The sequence below is a fragment of the Camelus dromedarius genome, chromosome 14, assembly GCF_036321535.1.
Source record: "Camelus dromedarius isolate mCamDro1 chromosome 14, mCamDro1.pat, whole genome shotgun sequence".
Lineage (NCBI taxonomy): Eukaryota > Metazoa > Chordata > Mammalia > Artiodactyla > Camelidae > Camelus > Camelus dromedarius.
In genome coordinates, this window is record NC_087449.1 from 29656745 (window position 1) to 29681173 (window position 24429).

At 47.5% G+C, this 24429-nt stretch overlaps 1 protein-coding gene across 4 annotated transcripts in view; it reads left to right on the forward strand.

Annotated features, from left to right (window-relative positions):
- DAB1 (DAB adaptor protein 1) overlaps positions 1 to 24429 on the forward strand; it is a 1070346-nt gene that overhangs the window by 1019084 nt on the left and 26833 nt on the right. For 3 of the 4 annotated variants that reach the window (XM_064493538.1, XM_064493537.1, XM_031465214.2), the window contains 4 exons: positions 15195 to 15245; positions 15337 to 15384; positions 20301 to 20363; positions 22607 to 22715. In XM_064493538.1, coding sequence (XP_064349608.1) covers positions 15195 to 15245; positions 15337 to 15384; positions 20301 to 20363; positions 22607 to 22715 — 271 coding nt within the window. The remainder of the gene's footprint in view (positions 1 to 15194; positions 15246 to 15336; positions 15385 to 20300; positions 20364 to 22606; positions 22716 to 24429) is intronic. The other variant, XM_064493539.1, reaches the window with a different exon arrangement.

Genomic DNA, 24429 nt, shown 5'->3' on the forward strand with positions numbered 1-24429 from the left:
AAAAGTTGGGCAGAGTGGTCAATAGGCAGGACACAGGTTGTCAAATGGATACGTTGGGCTTAACATAAATTCCCTTTTGATGAAACGTGGACTCAAATTGAAGGGAGTGATTAGACCTCCCTGGGATTCTTTCCTCGCTTTGTCAATCACTTTGACTTTCTGAGACTCATTTTCCTGGGCTCCATCAGCTCCTCACCTCTCAGGGCTTTCATGGGACTCATGAGGCAACGTGAAAGCATTTTCTGTGCTGATGACAGGTCGCCTTTATGAGACACCAAGTCAGTGAAGACTGAGGGTTGGTGTGTATGAATTGCCTCTGCTTATGTTGGGGGTCGGCCTATGATTAAGAGAAAGGCTGAAGTTTAATGACAGGAGAGAGGCAAATCTATGCTCGATATAGGAAAGGAATTCCAGACCATCCGAGCTAGTTTTCAGAGGAAAGGACAGCCTCTCAGAGTGGTGAGTTCTCTGCCCCTAGGAGTATTTAAGAGCAGATGCATGGTTCTCTAAGGGATCCCGCTATTGTGAAGGTGACTACAACAGTGGACCTCAGAGTCACACATTCCTCTGGCATTCCATTTGCCCCGTGCTCTTACCTCGTCGTCTTGCTCCCAGTAGCTCAGCTGCCAAACCACGGGCCCTGGGGGCCCCATTCCTGTCCGCCTCTTTATCACCTGACTTTGAAGTTGCCCACTCTGAAGTTGTCCCCCCTAGTAAGTTGTAGCCTTCCCTGTGAAGTTAGTGCTCCGGTGGGAAGGTGTTTACCAAGTACTGTAATCAACTCATCTCCCTGAGCAAACCTTGGACACAAAGTAGGTGCTTAGAAAATTGTTCCTTCTTTGTTTCCTTCCGCAGAGAGTGAAATCAGGGCTGTAGGTCTGTCTGTTATCCTGAAAAGGAGCCCCGCTGGGAGAAACTGATAAACAGCCTGAGGATCAGATTTGAAGTCCAGGCCTCCATTCAGTTTCTTCCTTGGTTTTATGATGCTGAGACACTAAGGGAAACTTAATGATGGTAAAGGCAGGCAGACCCCGCAGGGCATCTGCTGGGGGCCACGGACAGCCTAGGCCCCGGTCTTGGCGTATCTCCTTCGGTTATCACAGCCCTGGGAGGTAGGTGACACGTACAGGGGGACTGAGTCTTCCAGAGGTCTCATAACTCACCCATGTCACAAAGCCAGAATTTGAACCCTACGTTGTCCTAACTCAGGCACCCACACAATTTCCACTAAAACATACTGCCTTTGGGATGAAAGAAAACACAAGAGTCCTCCAGCTCCTTACCCTCACCTAGCTGGAGTCAATACTCAGGCTTCAGTTCCCATCTCCCATTCATTCCTCACTGGTTTTGAGTCTCTAACCAGCACTTAGAGCTCGCGAGGCCTGATGCTCATGGCTGGCTGTGAACACCTCTCTCTTTTCTAAACTGTGTTTTGTGAGGGCCTGGCCGTGCCTCAGTCATTCCCAAACCCTCACCCTGCCCGGCATCCTGCTTTCTTCATCCTGAGGCTGAAAAGAGATTTTTGAATCCCAGAGAACAGATCTCAGTGGAAGCTCCCCACCTCTGAAGATCAGAAAGCTTCTCATTTTGCCACCCTGCCCTGCACCCCTTCCGACTCCTTTGTGTGTTTGTAGGAGACCCCTGCCCCCCAGCCATCAGGATCAGGTTGGTTTTCCTTGCCCTAGACTCACTTCCGTTTCCCCGCAGCACGTGTAGGAGGAGTCGATCCATTATTGTGAAGGATGGAGAGAATTCTCTGGACGACTGTTCCCTACACCACCAGCCCCCACCTTTCATGGCAAATAAATTTTCATTCACAATTTAGCAGTTGGTTTTTTCCTGCAGTTTGAAATCTGGACCAAGATGTTGCATAATTGGATTAAATCTAGTCTGCACACTTGTCAGTTTCACTTCCTCATTAAGCACCACATTGTAGAGAAATGATGATTATCACGACGTCGCATGAGAGGCGAAGTCGGGGAAGGGAGTCTGCATCCACGCATCCCCACAAGTGAAGGAGACGCTTACCTCTTTGAGGTTTCTTGGACGGAGTTTCTTTTAGCGGTGCTTAACAGGAAGTTTCCCGGGATAGAGCCCTAAGCTTCCAGACTCAGTGTTCATAGGAAGCTTCAAAGAAGCTTTCTATACATGCTTAGCACACACAAGGTCCTGGGTCCAATCCCCAGTACCTCCATTAAGAAAAAAAAATTTTTTTTGGTTCAATCCCCAGTACCTCTGTTTAAATAAAGAAGTAAAAACCTAATTACCCTACCCCAAAAGAGGTGGTTGATAAAAAATCACTTCTCCTTTAAAAACAAAAAACAGGCTATCTAATTTAGTGTTTAGCCTTCCCACCAACGCAAGCACCCCTCAAGGTCTGTGGTAAGTGCAGATGAACATTCCTGACTCTGCCTTCGGCTGGGATGCCTGCAGTGACAGACCTTCATTACTTTTGTCATCCCAGAGCTCCAGTTGCTGCAAAGCCCTTCTCCTTTTTTTTTTTTTTTTAATTGCCTTACAATTCTTATTCATTTATTTATTCTTTCATCCATTCAGCAAATATTTACTAAGAAACTCCTACCTGCCAGACAGTGTTCTATTCACTAGCGATGTAAATAAAACCAGCTGCTTAATGGTCTTAAGAAGACGACAGACATATAAAAATAATTACAACCACCATAGTCCAGGCTGTGAGAGGCTGTGTACAAGATGCTACGGGAGCATAGTGGAGGGGCAGTAGACTTTGCCCTGAGGGAGTTTGGTGAGATCTTCTCTCAGGGGACAGGGTTTGGGTATGGTCTTGAAAGATGGTGGGAGTTTGGCACTGGAGGAAGGGTAGAGCAGGATTCAGGAAGAGAGACCTGAATGTTTAAAGGCACTGAAATGTGGGAAAGCCTCACGTATCCCGGGGGCTGATGAGCAATCTGGGAGGGCAGGATCACGGGATGCGCTGGTGGGAAAGGAGAGAAGGATGACAAGGGAAGCGGCCCCAGGGAGTGAAGGGCCTGAAATGGGAGGCTGAGAAGCGGGGGTTTGTTAAGAAGCCCCTGTTGCTTCCAGCTGGTGGAATGACACCGTTGGAGTTGTATTTTTCAGCATCTCTCCAGTGGCCTGTGGCAGGTAGCTGGCAGGTGGGGAGACCATTACGTAGCTCATGGAATTCTCTATGTGTATCCATCAGGATGGAGTCAGGAAAAGAAAGCCCACATCAGGCCGTTTCATAAAGGGAAATTAACATGGGGGACTAGTTAACAAAAGTGTTAGAAAAGCTGAAAAGACAAGTAGGAGGCAGTGGGGCGACCCAGATTAGTCATAGTCGGAAGGTACTACTAGAGTTATTCTGAGAGCCGGAAGGACAGATGACAGCAGGGGTGTTGGCAGAGCCCAGTACTTGGTAGGCAACGTGGGATTGCAGTTCAGAGTGTGAGCCTTACAGACCAGCTACTTGGACTTGAAGATTTTCTCCCTCGATTATCAGCTGTGCCGCCTCAGGTGGGTTTAAACCTCTCTGAGCCTCAGGGTGTTCGCTTGTCAAATGAGAATAATGCCTTTGGTTTAAAGACTTGAATAAAGTAACACATTAAACATTTAGAACAGCACCTGGCATATAGTAAATACTCAGTAAATGCTAGCCGTTGTTATTATTACGAGCTGGCGCATGGACAGTGGGCTGGACCAGGTGTTTTAAGAGACAGGGAGACGAGAAAGACCTGGCCCGACCACTAGGGTGCTTCTAGTGTCCTGGTGGGAGGGAAACAGGTATATACGGCAGGGGGCTTGAGTGCCTTCAGTTGTCCCAGCCCAAGCGGTTGTGTCACCCAGATCAGGTTTCACCGGGGTGGGGCTGAACCTGCAGGGGAGTGCCGTGGCCGTGGGGTGAGGATAACAAACAGTTATTACTACTAAATGTTGAACGTCCACCAAGCAAGGGACTGTGGTAGGCACTTAATGCTATATGTCAAGGCTCTTCCGAATAACCTTGGGACGTAGGTCTCTTCTCTGCCGTAAAGGCTATTGAAGATCAGAGAAGTTAAATCAGCACAGCCAGAAGAAGCGTCCCTAAGAATCCAGTCCAGTTATCTCTGACCCTAAAGCCAGGATGACCTACTTTATCATCCAAACTGGGTCACTTTCGAAAGTGAAGGAGGAGGGGTTCCCTATTAATAATTGCGTCAGGACAATAGGTGTGAAAGGAGCCATCTGGGGCAGGCCAGGATGTAGGTTCCCCTTCCCAAACACAGTGGGTTCTCCTCCCGCTGAGCCAAGCTGTCTCTGAGACCAGAACACGGTGAAATTGCAAACAGAAGGCGTGAGGTACCTATCCGTTTTGTTCCTGAAACTCTTTGCCAATAGTGCTGCCTGTGCTGATGTGAAGACAGTCCTGCCCCCAAGATACAGGGGCCCCGATGCATGCCTGCCCCTCCCGTGGGTGCACACCAGATTACTTGGAGAGCCGTGACATGGTAAGAAGTGTGATTCAGGGGTATCTGTCTGCTGCTGCTGTGAGTCTGTCATTGTTCCTCTAATGTGGATCGTTAACATTCACAGAACCTTAACTGCAGCCTCTCTACTGAGCAGAGCTCTCATACACAGTTTCCCCATACATACCTGCTGATGCTGACCCTCTGTCCTGGTACAGGAGTTCAGCTTTTCTGGATAAATCATCATGTTGAGGCTCCCTCTTTCTCCCTGCTAAAAACTGCTGTTAATTAGTAGTTGCAGAAGAATCATGAACTTTTTAAACCCCAGTTGGAAAAAAGGAGAATTAAATGGCTGGTCATGGAGAATAAGAAAATAGAGATTGGTGACAGTCCCAGCCTCGAAGCTTGTAAGTTCTGCTTTTGCAGTGACTTTGAAAGGAGGCGAGAAATCAGTATTTGCAGAGTGCTTGCTGGAGACCAGGGAGTGGGTGCATTGCTTGGCAAACTGTATCGAGTTCCGCAGTTCCCAAAGACTGCACTGCCTGTCGGTCACTGGTGACACTTTTAAAAGCAGCTCCCTGGGCCCCCACTCCTGTAGATCTGCTTTGGTCAGTCTTGCATGTATTTATAGATACAGGGAGATTCACAGAGTTCCCCCGGTGGATTCCAGTGCTCCCCTGAGTTTATCTGGTTTAATTAACATGCCAACCCTTATTTTCTCCATTTGATGGATGAGAAGATTGAGGCTGAGATGCTGAGGTGGGGAGGGAAGTCAAGTCTGATGATGTAGGGTGAAGCCCTTGCTTCTCGTCTTGTACATCAAGAAGGGCCCCTGTGAAGGTGACGTTCGCTCTCACTTTTTACAACACTTTCTTCCCCTCTCCACCGCCCATTTTTCTACCTATAGCAGAGTTCTATCAGCGTGTCATTATGTTTCTTTCCAGCAGGTTAGCAGCTGCCTTATCTTGAGGATTTTTTTCCTCTTTCCCACCATTGCATGCCACCAGCTCGACACTCTATTTTCCCCCCTTTTCTGTATTTTTAATCTTATAGTCTGTCTCTATACTGTTTTTTTTCTTGTTTCCAAGGTCACCTCTGAAGTTCTAGCCCCCTTCCTTCACCCCACCCACCGCCCATCATCATTATAGGGACAACAGGTGCGGCGTGATCTAGCTGCGGTCCTCCAGGAAGGATTTGAGTGGACTTGGTAAGGGTGGGCTTCTGAGCTGCCCACTGTGACTGTTCCTTCCAGAACCCTTACCTCTCATTCTCATCATAAAATTCAGGTGGTCTGACCCTTTCTGTTCTCCCTCCATAACATAATGTTTAAGAGCACGTCCTTCAAAGCTAAGTCACTTTGGTGAAATTCCCAGCTGTGTGACATCAGGCAAGTTCATTGTTCCTTCTGTGTCTTAGTTTCCTCCTCTGAAAATGAGGATAGCAATAGCTCCCACATTTGTCATGATAATTCAGTGAGTTAATATCAAAAGCACTTTAGAATAGTTTCTGGTACATACAGAGGACCTTCCATCTAAGCATCAGCTGTTATGATTATTGTCCTGGTTGACCCCTGCCTGACCAAGAAGGGATGAGGTTGTTTTTCCCCCCTTAATGGAGGCACTGGGAATTGAACCCAGGACTTAATGCACTCCAAGCACACGCTCTGCTACTGAGCTATACCCCCAGCCCCAGGATGAGTCTTAATATTGCTATCTTACCCATCCCTTCCTCTTTAAACCAGAATGGACTGTTTGGGCAACTTGCTAGAGATAGAAGCAGCATTTCTTGGAATGACTGGATGTCAGGGTGTGGGAGAGAGAGGGACCAAGAGTAACTTGTACATTTGGGGACTTCGTAAATCTACCAAAACCAGGTAGTGGTCTGTCTCATCCACTTGCGACCAAACCAAAGAGAGATTACAGTAATTTTATTTATTTATTTTTTTTTGGCGGGGGTGGTGGTCATTAGGTTTATCTATTTATTCTACTTTACTTTTAATGGAGGTCCTGGGGGTTGAACCCAGGACCTCGTACATGCTAAGCATGCACTCTACCACTGAACTATACCCACCCCGCTTTGAACCAAAGAGATATTGATGACTTTTAATTAAAAGTGTCTTTTGTAGACTAGACATAGCAAGGATGCAAGTAAAGAGGGTCTCTGCTTATGGGATCGGTATGAGAGATTGGCAAATATGCCATACTCTTGACCTGGCTACATGGTCTTCAGAGATAGGACAGCAATGTTCCAGAGGTCCATGGGGCAAAGCACTGGCCAGAGCACGGTGGGGGAGGGGAGAGTGGTGGGGGATGAGTCCAGGCACGGAGGTGACAGCCCAGCATTGATGGCAGTACAGACCATGGTAGGGAATTCGTATTTTATCCCAAGTGTAATGGAAGATAGTGGAGGGTTTTAATCAGGGGAGTGAACTTGACCTGGTATCTTAAAAATATCCCTCTGGCTGCTGTGAGGGAGATAACTTCAGGGGGAGCTTGTCAGGCAGCAGTCTAAGCAGAAGAGGTGCTGCAGAGGAGGTGCAGAGAGGCGGGCAGACGTGGGGTACGTCCTAGTGATAGGGCAGGGTGTCTTAATGCATGAGTGGATGTCAGGGTGTGGAAGAGGGGAGGGTGGAGAGTCGCTGGTACTTGGGACTAGCACATCTAGGCCTGAGTTGGTAGCCTTTACAGAAGTCAGAAGACAAGTTAAAAACAGGTTTGGGGAGATCAAAAATTCTTTGGACATGCTGTTTGAGAGTCTGAACAGTGTGGGGTCCAATCACTTCACCAACTGCTGGCAACTAAGGGGGAGGGGGTGTAAAGCCAGGTATTGGCTGGGCTTCCAGGCGAGAGGACTGCTGGAGATTGTCTCCCACACTTAAGCTGCGATAAATCTCGCTAATGGGAAACACTTGAGTTCAGATGAAAATGCCATCTAGATATTAGAAGGGCTAGAAGAATAGCATATTCCTGTTCTTACCCTTTTTTCTGGGACATCTCCCTAGTGTTTCTTTGAAATTGAAACCAAAGCCATTTACTCTGATTGCAACATCTCATTAGGTCAAACGACAGTGGATATGACATCCTTTCTGGAGTTTACAGTGGCGAATGCCTTGCTCACTCGTAGTGCGTGGGTGTTTGCACGCACACACGCACACATGCACACACATACATGCTGAGTATTTGAAAACACCATCTGCACTAGCATCCCCTCTGCTTCGTAAGTCATGCTGTCACCAAGTTTCTTTCTGTTCAGTTTTCTGTTCTCTCGTGTAAACAAGTTCATCCTTCTATTCATTCTGTTTTTTCATTTAATTTGTCAATTCAGGTTAGTTTCCTTTTGTGTGCTAACCACCAGGCTATTTAAATATGAGGAAGACAAAGACGAGTAAGGTATAGTTTCCCATGCAAGGGACTTAGTGTCACCAGGTCATAGTCTGTAGTAGAGACAAGAGAAATCAGTCAACTGTTATAACCAGACATGTGGGATGCCCAGGGGAGGGTCATCTCATCCATCCCGAGGGCCTTAGAGGAAGACGTGGAACAGGTGACTAGACCTGAGTCTCTAGGGATGTATTATCGTTCTCCTGATGAATGAGGATGGGAAGGGAAGTCAAATCACAGGGAATATTTTGTACCAATGCCTGAGACGGGGAGGAATATACTGAGAGACCAGAGGAGAGGGCAGGTGAAATCCTGACAGAGTTACAAACTATTTATAGGTTGGACAATCAATCTGAGACAATTATAGATAATGCTCTTTCAGACTTCCTCTGACTTCAAACCTGCAGGCTGTCTCCCAAGTCTTGTCTTTTTGGTGGACATCACCTTGCTTGACCCTCGGAGCTCTGTAAGTTGCCATTTTCCTCGCTTTTTCACACGGGAGCAAGCTGAGCTTTCCTTGGGGCCTCTGTTTCCTTGTTGTAAATTGTGAGCCAGTTTTCTCTGCTCTGACTTATTGTTGTCACCTCTGAGTCTGTTCACCTGTGAGGGGAATTGTGATGGGAAATAAAGGAACTAGGCTAGGAGTTGGAGTGTCATCCCATCTCTGCCACTAACATTATCATGATTTTGAAGAGCTTGAAGGCCTCAGTTTCTTCATCTGAAAAAAAATACAGGGTTGAGTTGGGTTAGAGATTTCTGTGCCTCTTCTGGTTCTACTCCTCTGCAGTTCTGCAGTGCATAACACTGTCCTATATGCCATCAAATACGTGCTGCAAAACCATCATATTCCGAAAAGATGCTCCACTGAATTGTTGACTTAATATTTGACCCAAATAAGCAGATGCTAATGGGGGTCTTACTCTGTGTCGGGTGCCATGCTAATTAAGCTGGTACCTCAACTCTTACCTAGGGAAATCTTCAATCTCGTGAGATGGATATTTCCCTAATTTTACAACAAAGAAAAATTCAAGAGATGGGTAAAGCTAGTCACATTCCAGTCACATAAAAGCAGAATTCTCCTTCTGGTCATTTGGTTTACAGTGGAGTTGGCTTCAGTGCCATGAATGACATCACAGCAGTGAAAATGGCACACGTGCTGTGAAAATCCTCAGTGTGGTACCCCTGTCCTGACTGTCCTCATGCTCTGACCCAAATCCACATCCTCCCATTTCCCTAACTTGACTGTTACAGCTCAGAGAAGGGACAGCATCTTGGTCCTCACCATATTGGCACAGTGCCTTGCTCAGAGTGGGCATTCCGAAAAAAAGTTAATTAATTAGGAAATGTATGCCTTGAGAACTGAATCAGGAATGAAGCAGTGAGCGAGGCAATGAATGCCTAAGCACGTAAAATCTGCATTCTTCCAGAGAAGAAAAGGAAAAACATTTTGTGCAGAACGGCTGTCAGAGCAGCAGGCAAAGCCCTCCTGACTATTTTTTCCTTTGCTGTGACATCTCTCCATTTGTGATTTCCTCTGATTTGCTCCGTGTTCGCCTGAGCCTCTGCTCCTCTGGCTTGATTTCGACTCCATCCAATGTATCTTGTTACCGTTCGGGCGCCATCTGGACCACAGGAGTAGCCTCTCCAGAGAGAGACACGCCTGCCTCTGAGAAGCCCTGCTGCCCTCCTCCCCTGGAGTGTGTTCAGACCCCGTCATCCCTCTGACAGGAGCCAATTCTGCCTGACTGTTATTCTCATTCACCCCTTTTCAAAGTCCTGAACTGGCGCCAAATCTAGTTAGGAGGTTTTGAAAAATCCTTGAGATTTTGCTAATGTGGAACTAGATAATAGATTTTTTTTTTAAAGGAGAAGGGATAAAGGAAGAGAGAATTAAAAACAAATAATCATAAGCTTTAGGAAATTGTGCCACATTTATACCTGTGCTGGTGTGTTTATTCTGGGGACAGCCATGAAAGTAGCCAAGCCGTCGTACCGCCGGCCCCTTCCTCCCCAAAGAAGCTACAGCAGGGGAGGGTCCCCCACATTACGAAGTCCTTCTTGTCACGTGTCAGAGCTTTGGGATGAGGTCAGGGGTTGGGACCAGGATCTAGAGCCCAGGAAGTTTCCACAAGTGTAAACGCATGAAGCCATCCCCGGGGATCTTAGAGAAGTTTGATGGTAGGCTGCTGTTTTTAATGTTTTTCTTAATTACCATCCCTGGCCCCATTTTGGCTATCATCATATAAACACCTGTATCATCATCTCTCTCTTCATGATCACTGCCTCTTGACAACAGCATTGATTCCATCAAGGTCCCCAGCCCCACTGTTGCCACCATCTCAAAATGTCTGACCCGTCAAGATTGGATCGGATAATGTGTGTTAAAAACACTACTAGTCATAACCACCGGCATGAATCCTGCTGTTACTCTGAACCAGGCCCTGTCACCAAAGGTTTGGTATGAATTGTCTCAATTATAACCCCAATCATACGATAACTGCCTGTTTTCTTTTCCATCTGCCTCCTGCGACGTAAGGACAAGGACTGTCTCAGTATAGTTGCTCAGTTAATAGACGTGGATGACCAGGTGACTGGTCAGCACCGTCTCATGACAGCCATCACTCCCACCACCACCATCACCCCAGCACTGGCACTGTCAGTTCCCGGGCATCACAGTCAGCATCTTCTCCCCTTTGTCACTGTTGCTGAGATCAAACTTACTTAGCTGTTAGTATTTTACCACAGTGGCAGCATCAGCCTACACATGGCACCTCCAACTCCATCCTGAGGTGTATTTTCAAGAAAATAAGGGCTACGTCTTAGAATATCTGGGCATGAAGACACGGAGTTTCCCGCTGAGTTCTGAAAGAGGTGCAAGGGATGCAAAAGATGACCCACAGAGAGGAGAAGGGGTGTGGGTGGGGTAGGTGTGATCAACGATGGGGCTGGTGGGCCCCGGAACGGTCCAGCCTTGCCAGTGATCAACCTTGGGGAAGAGGTGCAGGAGCAGAAACCTGCCGTGACCGGTGCTGCTCTGTGCAGGCCATGCCCCTTCTCCAGTCTCTCCTCCAGGTGACTTTGCCCCTTCCCTAGACCAGGGTTTCCTTCCCAAACTTTTGCCATGGCCTGGAACCTGCCCACCCTCACCAAGCAAAATCCACAGCTATTCCTCCTTCCTTCCTTCCTTCACTCTATTCTCCTCTCTCTCTCTCTCTCTCAGCTTCTCTCTCTCCATCCTCCCCCCTCCTCCTCCCTGTACCTGTCCCTTTGCTGCCCTCCCTCCCTCCCATCCTTCCTTCCCTCTCTGTACTTTTCAAAAGGGAACTGACATCCTCCGAGATTTTACTCCATCAGTGGCTGTGTTAATTCTATTCATAGACATCAACCTTCTCCCCCCTTCTTTTCAGCAAGCCGGTGTTGTAAGCATTATTATCCCTAGTTTTCGAGGAGAAAACTGAGGCTCAGAGTGTGGAAGGAATTCATCCAAGGGAACACTGATGAGGAAGGAACAATTTGAATAGCCATGTGGAACCTCAGAAAAATCGTTCGTTAACATCACATTTTCAAATTCCCCATCTCAACTCTCTCCCCACCTCCACGTTGTTCTTCAGTTGCCAAGCAGAGTTCTTCCTGTTTACTTCTGCCAAGAAGTAGGAGAGTGGCTGCTGACTCTTGGCTAAAGGTGACAGAGAGCATAAACACCTAGACACCCCAGAGGGAATTAGTCTTCATTAGCACGTCTTCATTGTTAAATCGCTCACCGGGGAAAGGCACGTGCATTCAAATGCCTGGAATCACTAGGTGCCTTAATAATGCCCACCTTGGTGCAGTTACAAATCACTTAAGTTAATCCATCTCTCCGGAGCTTTCTAGATGGATAATTGAATTCATTCTTTTGCATCATGGGCCTGGACTCTGAGTGTAGATCTCTAGATCTCACTGCAATGCCTGGTGGCTTTCCTGTCCCGCTCATATCCCACCCCCTAGCAAGACAGATCACACGTCCTGACTCTGCTCTGAGCTTTGAAAGAGCAAGGACCACCTCTTATTCATCTCTGTATCTCCAGTGCCTAGCCAGGATCAGCATGTGGAAAGTGCCCGGTGGATGTTGAAGAAATGAATTAGTCAATTACAGAATCAATCAAGATGACTTCAGTTTTCCCAGTAGGCCTTCGGCTGATGATTGCTATAGAGAGTTCGTTCCCCAGCACAGTGACTCACAAGCCCCGCTGCATAGTCGAATCACCTGGGGAGCTTTCAGAAACTGCTGATGCCAGGACCCCACCCCAGACCCGTAGCATCCACATCTCAGATGGGGAGGGTGGGGCTCAAGCATGCGTAGTGTTGTAGATGCCCCACCTCCCCCTGAGGATTACATCTTGCAGCCATGGGTGGGAACCACCGCAGGTTTCTGATTTGGGAGCCATAAATAAGTTTTCATCCTTGTTGACATGTTCACCCCAAGTCTCATCTCATCTACTCACTTTTGCTGCCAAGAGTCACATGCATCTGGTTTTAAGAGTTACCTCCCTCAGTTATGAGACAGCTGTGTCCCCACTGCTCCAAAGAGATGATGGGAAAATAAACTCTTGGTGGAAGCTTTATTTCATTGTCTTGGTGAAGATTCAGGCTAGAACTGTTTTGAAACAGCACAGCAGAATCTCTTCCTTTAAATCCTCCCTGAAAGTTTAAGTCGTGAGAAAACTGGATTGTCTTATTGAGGTTTTAAAAGCAGAATACAAAACTGCCAGCCTACCAGAATAGTAAGTATGAGAAATCGATCTAAAGGGGAAGAAAAGACTTGAGGGAACAAAAACTCGGGTAGTTACTGTGGGTAAAGCAAGAGCTGAGCAGGCAGGGAATGGGTTCCAGGGTCTGCCTCTGGGAATCAGCTGGGGGACGATGTCTCCCTGCCGGCTGGATGGCATACCCTGGGGGCTCCTGTTATGTCTTCCTCAGGCAGGAGGAAGGAACTCCAAGAAATGTCTGAGCCAGAATCAAAACGGGGAGGTACCGACAAGCACCAGGTACAAAGGGTCTGGATGGGGAGATGGTCAGGCAAGAGTGTAGCCAGAAGAGAGGTGAGAGGGAGAAGATAGGGAGGCAATGGGATTCAGGACTAAAGCCAGGCAGTACTGGGCATCCTCTGACACAGGGTCTGGCCTGGGCTCTTAAGCAGGGGTTAGTTTCCAAGGAGGGGGCCTCCTGCAAGATGTTTGTTTCTTCTTCTTCTTTATTTTTTTTTCCAAATATCATAAAGTAATAGTTTCCTGACGTTAAAAATGGGTGCCTGTACATTGTAAAATTGAGCCAAAAGAAATAGGATGAGAAGCTCCTAAAAATAGCTCCTGTTCATTGAGCATCTCTGTGTGCAAACACCAAACAAGACATGGTACACGCATCTTACTTCTCAATAAACCTGAGATGATGTTCTCATGATCATTCCCACTTTGAGGATGAGAAAACTGAGACTAAGTGCTTTGTTGCAGGGTCGCATGGCCAGCATGGGGCACGGCCAGGATCTGGTCTGCATCTGTGTGACTCCGATGAGATGCATTTGCCGTCAGGTCCAGATCAGTCTTCTGAATTTACAGAAACAGCCTCATAACACCCCAGCCCACGCCTCACCGAACGCCCCCTCTTGTGTCACCAGCAGAGGGATGGACTTAACCCGGTGCTGGGTACCCTCGCGCACTTCCATTGTGCGGTGGGGTTTTATGAGACTCTCCCACCGGCTGTTTTTCAAATTTATTTAATTCATCCATCATGCTCTGAAGCCATTTGCTTTTTTATATTGGACAGATGTAATGAGATTTTGGACACTAAAAAATGTTTTTATTAAAAGTTATGACCCAGAGCTAGTTGGTGGGGGCTGTGCCATAAATCCCTAGGAATGTGAGAATTTATAAAGGATGTAGCGACACTACCTTAACCTTTTAGGCCACACCATAGATTACGGGATCACTTAGACTAGGATTGTCTGCCCACCTCTGGCCAAAGCATCATAGTAACTATTATTATTTTTGTGGTTATCTGATGTTGGCCATTCCTCGCCTCCTCTTGGCCACAGTTGACTCCTGGCAAGCCGGTGCCTGGTGGGAGCAGGTGGGTGATGATGGAATTTGCTAGTGTTTGGACTGAAGGCTCTACAGTGGTGGGCACGTGGATCCGTCTGCTCTGCTTGGCAGCCCTGTCACTGGGGCTGAGTGACGTAACGATCCCGTTCACTGCAGAGTGAAAGTGACTATGGCTGACAGTTTCTCAGCATCTGCATGGCCAACAGGAAGTTCTCCTCCAAGTTAGGAAACGTTGCAAGTCTTTCTGTTCATGCGTAACAACTCCAGTGTAATGTCAATATTCTCAGATTTGTATGAATGTCACACTACTTGGAAGTCATCCAAAGCATGATGAACTTGAACGTATAGACCAAAACATGGCCATTAAACATCTGTATAGAGAGGTGCTCTACATATCATCTATAATATGTATTAATGTTGTAACTTTGTTAAATTAACATTTGTTGAGTAAAGCCCCAGGGTGTCAGAGACCACCTGGGAACTGCAGCAGAGAAGTTTATTACTTGCAGGTGCTGTGGGAAGGGCCCAGCAAGTTGCAGTAGGGAGAGCGAAGCAGGAAGGCCCGGGGAGGCGGGCGAGGGAGACTATGATCACAGGGGCTGCTGAGGGGCTCATGTTAGGAAGTGAAATTTACTTGGGACTATGCATGCATTCGTTCATGTATTTTTGAGCCCTGCTATGTGCCTATGATGTGCTGGGGATTGAGGAACAAAGGGATCGTGGTCCCTGCTTCAGAAAGCGCACAGTGGAATGGACACAGGTAGTGCCATTGCTCTCAGAGGAGGGTTTGCAGCTCAGGGGACCAGGGAAGGCTTCTTGGAAGAGGCGGCCTTTCAGCTGGCTTTGAGGAATTGGATGAGCTTTGGGCTTTCAGGGATGAGAAGAGCATTGCAAGCAGAAAAGACTGCAGGCAGAAGAGCACCTACAAAACTAGCTGTTCACAGACTTCTCCAAAGAGTTGTTTTGGCTAAAGCGTCTGATAACATTTTTTTCCTTTGAAAAACAAAATCTCAAGGGAAAACCATGCTCTTACCTGCTGCGGCTGTTGAACCAGGCCAGGGCAGGTCTGTAATTTCAGGAAGGTGGACTTGAAACTTACAAACTCCTCATTGTCGTATCTCCTTGTTGGGCCGGTGTTTTATCATCTGTTTATGCTGGGAACACATTCCAGGGTTTTCACAGTACATTGGCAACAGCTCCCGCCTCACGAGACTGTAGGGGCATAAAGCATAGACACCGTCATCATTAAACTCATAAATCCATGTCATTTGTATGTCACTCACTCCATCCTCATCCATCATCCCTTACACTTTCAGAACGGCCATGCGTTTGAGGATTTTGAAGAACGGTTTGCTGCAGCCACCCCGGTAAGAACAAGAGGGCTCAGCCTGGTTACCTGTTTCATGTCATCATCCCATTGTTCATTTCATGCTCATAAGTCATGCCTTGTGGTTACAGAACAGAAACCTGCCGACGGACTTTGATGAGATTTTTAAGGCAGCCAAGGTAAGGCCTCCAGTCTCTTGTGAAACAAAGGTGGTTCTGGCCACTCTTGTCCATTCCACTTCTTCTCACCCGCCTGCAGGAAGGGCAGATGCTCCACTCTGCTCCCGTGCCTGCCTGTCCTAACATTCACGGGGGACTCCTGGTGGGCCCCGCAATGAGATCGAATAGCAGGAGCGTGCGTGTGGGTGGGTGGGGGTGTGTGTGAGAGAGAGAGAGAGAAAAGGGGGGAAAGAGCGTGTGTTGGAAATGTCATGATACCCCTTCATTTCATTCCACAGTTTTCAATCTCCTAACATGTCTCTGGCATCCTCTGACAGATGCCAGAGACGCAGTAGAGGAAGACACAGCCCCTGTGCTCAGGGAGCTCATAGTATAACTGGGTGCGACGTTGCCTCGTGGAGGAGAAGGGAGGAGAGCCTGGTGCACCGTAGTATAATGTAGTATAGTGGGGATTCAGACACATGAGCAGGATGTGCACAGTGCACCTATGGAGATCAAAACCAGGCAAGGCTGTTATTCGGTTGGTATAGCCTGGAATAGATGTACTGGTTTGCAGACAGTGTTTATCCAGATGAGTTAATACCCAGGCCAGTGAATGTTGTCACCACTGAGCCCAGGGTGTTTGGGAAACCTCTAGGACAGGGGTTCTTAACCTTGGCTGTATATTAGAATCACCAGGAGAGTTTTTAAAGTTTCAGTTACTAAGCTGTCCCCCAGACAGCTAATTCAGAATCTCGAGGGATGGGAACCAGGTGTCAGTATTTTTCCCCCAGGTACATCCAAAACTGAGAACCACAGATCTAGGATTATCACATAAGCTGTTTGGAGCTGTGGGATGGGGTACACATTGAGATGGGAAACACTTATGGAGTGGTTGAGCAAAACTCTCAAAAGGGAAAAAAAAAGCCCTCTAATCTGTGTCCTGAAGGATGGGTGGGAAAGGTAATGGGGGAAGGAAAGAGTGTTCTAGATAGGAGGAGGAGCATGTGCAAAGGCCCTGAGGTAGTCCCTCCTTTCATAACCCCCGGTACTTCTCTCCTCTGTAACACTGCCCTGATCACATCTGTAGGTCTGTCTTTCCATAGAATAGGCAGCTCATGAGACTGGAAATAGGAACGTTCCTTACCCATCTCTGTAGCCCCTGCTCTCAGCACAGTTGCTGATGTTCAGTGGGGGCTACATAGTTATCCCAGAGTGGGTCTGTGCGAATGCATCTTGGGAGTCAGTCAAGGACACCTCTGCCTTCATCAGTGTCACTTTTAGAACTTCTCTGTAAGAGGGGCTGGGAGTCTAGTTGCAGTAGTCTAGTTGAAAGAAGGACCAGGGGACTAACTGTGACACAGTGGTTGTACAGCCCTCCAGATGTCAGTGGAAAACCATCCCTTGTTCAGATCAAAGGATGGCTGGGGAGGGGACAGGCCTGATGGAGATACTGAGGGGCGCCCCCCTCAATGGCCAGGCTCCTCCTCATCCTCTTCACGTGGTGATGGTTCACACCATCAGCAACCACATCTCTCTCTACCTGGAGACATCTGAAGAGCCAGGAGCGGGAAGGCAAGTAGGAATCTTGAGCAGACCGTCCAGATGGCTCCCCTTGCAGGCTTCTGGTTAGAGAATATTGTGGGGCTGGACTTCCACCATCTAGGAAGGCTAACAAGGGCTTTATAAAGTGACAGATAGATGCTGCTGGTCTTTGGGTCAAGTTCTGCTTCTTGTAGCTGACCGATCAAGCAAGTCACAAAACCTCCAGGCCTCCATTAGCTCATGTGCAAACTGGAGATCATGAGAGAGATTCCTGGGCCGCCGACTCTGCAGGGCTCAGTGAGTGTCCAGTGTGATCATAATGTATTGGAAAATGTGTTGTAAACTATAAAGTGTTTTACAGATGTGAGTGGTTAGTTTTATTCTCATGAGACCGTTAAAATGATTAATTACAACAATATTATCAGATGGAACATGGCTTATTAAGTTACAAATAAAAGGACTAGGGTTCACGTGTGGAGAGGAGCTGTGAAAATAGATACTATTCCAGATTCTCAATCACATATGGTTATTAGAATTATTTTTAATTTTATGGCCTATGAATCCCCTTTTTCTATAAAATTTAATTAACTCAAGGTTCTATTTAAGCAGCAGCTCCAATGGAATGAAATAACAATCCATGTTTTATGCCTTTGCATGTTTTTCTCGTTTAATCCTTGAGTGGAAATCATCTGGCAAGAGGAAAGTCTGTAGCTCCAGAATGAAGGTTATTTGAAAAGTTGTGCTTAAGGAGAAAATTAGCCAATAAATTACATTTACGATATTAGTAAAAGTGTGCCACGAGTTCAACCCATTTGAAATGTAAATTGTGTGACTTAATTATTAACTTCATTTTAATATTTTCCTACCACTGAAAATAGTCGTGGGCCATTTTAAAAGCATCGAGTTTCAGTTGCGAGGAAACCCAGAAGCTTCCTTTGAATGGGTTAAATAGAATTATGCCTTTTATGGATTTGGGAGAGACCCTGAGGATAGGCCTCATTTCGCCAAATAACATAAAATGTTATTAACATGGTAATGAAGACTTCCCAAAGACAAGCAAGCATTTAGGGTCCAGCCAGATTTGGGAGCACACCCTGCACACTGGCCTGCTGGTTACCATCTCGTAACGCTGGATAGTTATCGGACGAGACAGAATCGAGTTGGTAAAGAACTGGCAGGAAAGACTGTGAGATGCATTGTAGTCCCACCATGACTGTGCCCTCGTCCCCTTCCCCGCCCCCTCTCCTGGTCCTCTCTCCCGTTTACGCGATAACCAAACTGCCTGTGGCCCCACCTGCTCAGACCATGCCAGCCTCTGTCCTTTCTGCTCGTGGCTTTCATCCACTTGGACAGCCCCTCCTCTTCTTGGCTGCCTGGCTGACTGCGCCTCTTCTCAGATTCAGATCTGAGCTGTTTCCTTTAGCAAACCCAAAGCCGGCAGGATGCCCTTCTCAGTTCGCCCCCAGCACCCCGTAGAGACCTCCGTCGTTGCCACTCCTGCCACATAAGCTTGACACTACGTACGTCTTTGGATGGTCCCCACCAGGCTGCAAGCTCCCTGCAGGCTGGGACTTGACATTTCTCCTTATGATGTTCCAAGCACCCAGCACAGTGCCCAGCACCTAACAGTTGCCCGGTGTGTATGGAAGAAAACATACTCTGCAGTTGGAAGAAAATTAATATGTATAGGGTCCTACTGTGTGCAAAGCACCATTTCTTCAACCTGATAGCTAAAGGGGAAGGGTTGAAAGTGAGTTAGCCAGGCCAAGCTGCTTGTCTTATGGCAAAAGGACATAGAAAACAAACTTACGGTTACCAGGGGGAAAAGGTGGGGGGAGGTGGGAGGATAAATTGGGAGTTTGCAGATACTAACTACTATATGTAAAATAGATAAACAAGGTTCTGCTGTATAGCACGGGGAACTGTATTCAATATCTTGTAGTAGCCTGTGATGAAAAAGAATATGAAAAGGAATAGATATATACACTTATATATATGTGTATGTATATATATATGTATAACTGAAACATTACGCTGTACACTAGAAGTTAACACGTGTTAACATTGAAAACCGACGATACTTAAATTAAAAAAAAAAAAAGAGAGAGACTTGTGTGCCTTTTTCACCAGGCTTACCCAGACTTTAAAGTCCTGCTATTAATACTGTCAGTAAATCCACAGAGGAGATGTCATCATCTTTAGTGTCCAGCTGACAGAACAGTGACCCTGAGGAATTGCAGAGGTCGGAAATGTTGGAACCTGGACCCATCCCTGGGGGTGGGACTTTTCCCCAGGCCCAGAGCTCACACACGTCAGGAAGAGAGAATGTTCCTTTCTTTGTGCAAATCACGGAGATCCAGCCGGGCCTGATTAGAGCAGATCTTGAGGGCAGGGGTCCTGCATGGCAGACAGGCAGACTCTCCCTGTCCTTTTGATTGAGTAGTCTTTCGGTTCCCCCGTTAGAAACTACCACTGAAATCCAGAGATGAACAGGAAGTGTTTTCTCCTGCAGTGGTTAGATTTGCACAAAGCACATGATTATGTACTTTAAGTCAGGCTGTTTGAATCCTGACCACAGGCACCCTGCAGACACTGAATCTGAAGTGTATGCAGATTAATTTCTGAGTGTATCTTACAGGGTTTCTCCCACTGCTCCAGCTGTCCTTGCTCAGACACTCCCGTATGATGGATGGGAGTAGAGTTGATACAGTGTCTGCGGTGATGGGGTTCCTAGGAGTGATTAATAGTGTGTGTACCGGGCTGTTTTTGATGCCCTTCCTGGGATTAAATGTGTTTCCTTCTCTTCCAACTACGTATTTTGTCTTAAAGATGGACTCTTTGGGGGGCCTGTCATTTGACTGTCTGCTCTGTAGGCAGAAAATTTAAGTCCTGGCCTAGGGGTCACTTTTATGAGACTCAGTTTATCCATCTGTAAAAACGGGGATGACAGTTCATACCTCTCAGGGACAGGGCTATTGGGAGCATTTCCTAAGAAATTGCCCCGAAGCCCTGACTTGCTAGACTTAGAACATGGAAGGCATTTTGTACGTGCGGATACACTCATGAAAGAAAGACACGTGGTGAGACTGCCTCTTGCCTTTGAAGAAGAGAGGTGGTGCTGGCATTTGATGGTAAACACATGTAAAGTCGTATTACTATTGCTTATGCGAGGTGACTAAGCCCAGGTAAACAGCCAGACACACTGAAGCAAGAATTGATTCTGGCCCCATCTGAGATGTTCTTTGGGATCTTGAGGGATCATAGTGACCAACAGAGCTTATTATTTGTATGGTCATGCTGAAAAGGAGTCCTCAGATCATACTGTTTTTAAAGCAGAGCACCATGGCGTCAGCTTTCCTTGTGGTTACATCGTTCTCTTTTTGTCTTTTCAGGCTGTGACCCAATTAGAACTTTTTGGGGACATGTCCACCCCTCCTGACATAGCCTCCCCCCCTGTAAGTATGCACGGCCCTCGGAGCCCCGTCTCCTTCCTCTTTCCTTTAGTCGCGTGGTGAAAAAAATACAGCCTTTGGGTCAAAGAGGCTGCTGATGGATTTCATCTCGGACTCTTTCAAGCTGTGTGATTTGGGCAAATTAACTAGCAATTCTAAACCTCAATTTCCTATGCTATTTTTTTGTTAAAAAAGGAACTGTGATACATGCTCTGTTTTGAGAAATAAATGAGACCATGCATCAGCAGTTACAGGCTATGACTGGGGCGCTTGCTGTTGTGCTGGGTGGTGGAGAGAGACAAGCAGGATGTGGTCCCTGCCTGCAAGGAGCACACGGTCTAGCTGGGAATATGGGCAAGAGACTCAGTAGGAGAGCAGACACGATGACTCATTCGTCATTGCCCACCCAGAACCCGCACAGCCAGGTGGTCGGCCCAGGAAAGGATGCGTCTTCTCCCCCCCGCCCTTTCTGCCCTCTCCTCTCTCGTTTCCTGCTTCCTTCCTCTCTCCCTGTTATTTCAGTTTCCTCCTCCTTTCCATGCTGCCTACTGGTTTCTCTCAGCTTCTCATGAAGCTTTGGATTCCCAGTTCTAGTTTCAGCTAGGGTCTCTGGCTCATTGTTTGCACTGGGATGGAGATTGCAGGGAGCCCTGATTTGAAAATGAAAAGAAGAAAAAGACAATGAAAACCGAAGCAAGATAGAAACCCAGTGCTTTGAGAACCAGAGGCATTCAAAGGCCACCCTGCAGCCAAGGCAAAGGAAAGAGCCAAGCTGGCCCCTCTGGCGCCTCCCCTATCCACTCCCGGAGGTGGGCGGGGAGCAGTCAGCCGCAGCTGCGCCAGCTGAAGCTGCTGGGAGGGGGCAGCTCCCCTGGGCACCGTGCAGTTGTGCAAACCGAGGGATGGTGCTATGGTTCATTGGTGAGATGTGTCTCACGGATTAAAGGCTGTAACCTCACCATGGAAGACAGATGGCAGGAGACCCCGCTGCCCACAGCTGCCACCCGGGAATCTAGGCACAGCTGCCCAGATCCCGACACCTGGTGCCCAGGGCAGCCGTGAAGGAGGGGACAGCCGCTGCTGTCTCCAGGGAGGGTGGACAGCTCTAGTGACTCTCTCCTCCATCCCAGGAAGGACAGCTAAATCCTGGGCCCTTGGAATCTCAACCTTGGGGCCACGGAGCCAGAAAGGTCTGGTGAGATCTAAAATTATCCCCTTCATTTTACAGATGAGCAAACAGTTCTAGAGAGGGCAGGTTACTCGCCCAAGGTCACGTAGGGGGAAAAGAGACTGGCACAGACTGTGTTTAAAAGCGCTTAACACAGCAGCTCATGGCTATGTTTCTAGCTCTGAACCCGAGTGCCCTCCAAATGGATATTTAATAATCCTCAGAACAATGCCACACATCCTGCAAGCTGCTAGTCTAAAAATGGCCTTGTCTAATTGCCGTGGTTTCAGGATTAATTGCTTGCCCCAGTCTATTCCAAGGGGAAGAAAAAGTATGGGATATTATGGCATCAAATAGACAGACTCTGTAAGCAAAGGCTTCTGTAAATGGGTGTGGACCTTTAAAAAAAAAAAAGTATGTATGTTTTTATCTCAGTGGCCTTCACCTTACCTACCAGTTCATGCAGCACACCTTTCTGGAGTCCCAGCATGGGCCAGGCTCTAGAGTTTGCAGCTATTCAAGCATCATTTTTGTTGTTGTTGTTGTTGTTTTATGGTCTTCTTGAGAATATTTACTTATTTTTACAAAGGCAAGTAGAGGCAGGATGCTGGGAGGCACCAGGACCCCAGGGTCTCGGCCCACATACTAATCTTTGTCTGTTTATTGAGTGTGTATTTAGTGACAGCCTTGGGTTGGGCACGCAGTAGGTCCTGAGTGAGGGTATGTCAGTTTGAGTTGACCACCTCTAAAGGGTGGAAGCCAGATAAGGGGTAATTTGAGGGCCTGGGAATACCCCCAAGAGGTCAGGGCTCAAACTAAAAAGTCATGATACTGGCCAGCATTTGCTGAGCCTCAGCGTGGTTCTGAGTGATCTAAATGCACGGTCTCATTTAAACCTCACAGCAGCTCCAGAGGTGGGATATAACCAGCTGACGGTCTGCGAACCACAGTAAGTGGCCTGGACTGCGGCTTGCTCCTACAGCACCGCCCCCTTAATTCCCACTGCCTCCCAACCCGATCACCACTGAGCCGGGTCTCCCAGGAGCCTCACGCACCCCTGCCTCTCTCTGTCTGACAGACTCCTGCAACTCCAGGCGAGGCCTTTACCCCGCCTTCCCCTCAGACGCTTCCGGCGAGTGCAGACATGTTCAGTTCCGTACCTTTCGGCGCCACTGCTGTGCCCTCAGGTAAGCCCTCTCCCGCCCTCCTTCAGCCTCCCTCGCCAGGAAAGAGAAGCGGTTGATGGAACCAACTGCCGAACTCTGGCCAGACACCTGTGGAACCACCATCTGTCCTGGTGACTCTTCACGCGCCGTTGAGATGCTGCCATGGGGGCAGGGGTTGTCGGTGTACAAAGATCGAGGATGCTGCAGGCTGGAATTCAGTGATGTCTTTCTCCTGAAAGGTCAGGATTCCAGGTCACTCGGGTGTGTAGCTTCCCGGAGCTTAGCACACACACAGCCGGGGATGTCAGTGCAGGCCCACTTCCTCCCGCTCGCCTCCGCCAGAGGGAGGGGAGGTGGGCGTGGGGAGGGGGTGAGTCTGCTCCACAGACGTTCTGAGAGCTGACGGGTAGAAGTGCTCTGCCTTGTTCGGTGGAGACTTAAGGAAGGGGAGGTTCCCCATGCAAAGGGGGACACCTAAGTGACAGAGCAAACTGCGAACAGTGAACTGGGAGGGTGATGGGGCTCTTGGTGATTTAGAGAGGATTTGTTCTGTTTTCCAAATATTCTTTGAAATACACATACTTCTTATATAACAAACATGTACAGTAGCAGTGTGGCAGGTGAGCTCCAGGTTGGTGGGGTCTGAGGCATCCTGTTTCTGTAACATCAGCCTCTCTGTGTGACAGTCCGCTCTACCTGGACGTGGCCAAAGATGGTGCTAGTTCTGCTTTTTTTCCTACGCGGGAGCCTTAAAGACTTTTTCTTCCCCTTTAACTGCAAGTTGGAGGAGGCGAGGGAATAGTTCCAAGTGGTAGAGCGCATGCTCAGCATGGGTAACGTCCTGGGTTCAATCCCCAGGACCTCCTCTAAAAATAAATAAATAAACCTAATTACCCCCCTACACAACAAGAAACAAACTACTGATTTGAAATCTGTGGCCTCCTTTCTTTTCCTATTTTATTCTTACAAGTAACAAATCGAGTTTCAATATCTTAGGATACAAATATCTTGCATTTTTCTATAAATAATTACTTTTAATTACATAGTGTTACAAACACATTCTGGCCACCAAATACAAACCTCACTATTGCTCAAAGTGAAATTAAAAATTCATACTCTGTTCTGAAATAGTTATTCCTCGTGAGCTGAGGGGTCATTATGAACTTTTAGAAGCTACGGAGATTAGTAGCCACCAGATCTGACTTACAGCTGAGAATCTACAGGTAGCCTAGAAATGTCTTCAGTGGCTAAGCTTCCCCGTCACATCTCTTTTACCCATCCCTAGAATGAGACAGTGACAGTGACCAGTTTTCCTTACCTAAAATGGGTATTCAAATTTCCCTGGGAGTAGCGTAACAGAATCTGTCATTTTAAATAGGAATGACAGCTTTCTATCAGAAATGCACTCCCTCCCTGTGCCTCAGCCTTGTGTTCAGAATATCCATGCTTTGTCCCCATAATTTGTTCCTTGAAGATATAGTAAGACAGATGATGGGAACTCGAGGCATCAAACTCACTAATTTGCAGGTGTGTTCATTCCACAGATACTCACTGAGTCCCCACTGTGGGCCAGGTGCTCTTCTAGGTGTCTGGGTCGTGTCCGTGAAAACAGCAGACACAGACCCCTGGCCGCAGAGAGCTTAGTTTCTACTGGGGAGGTGGACAGCAGCATGCAAATGAGTAACGTACGTAATCTGATAGGAGGTGATAAGTGGTATGGACAGAAAAATACGTG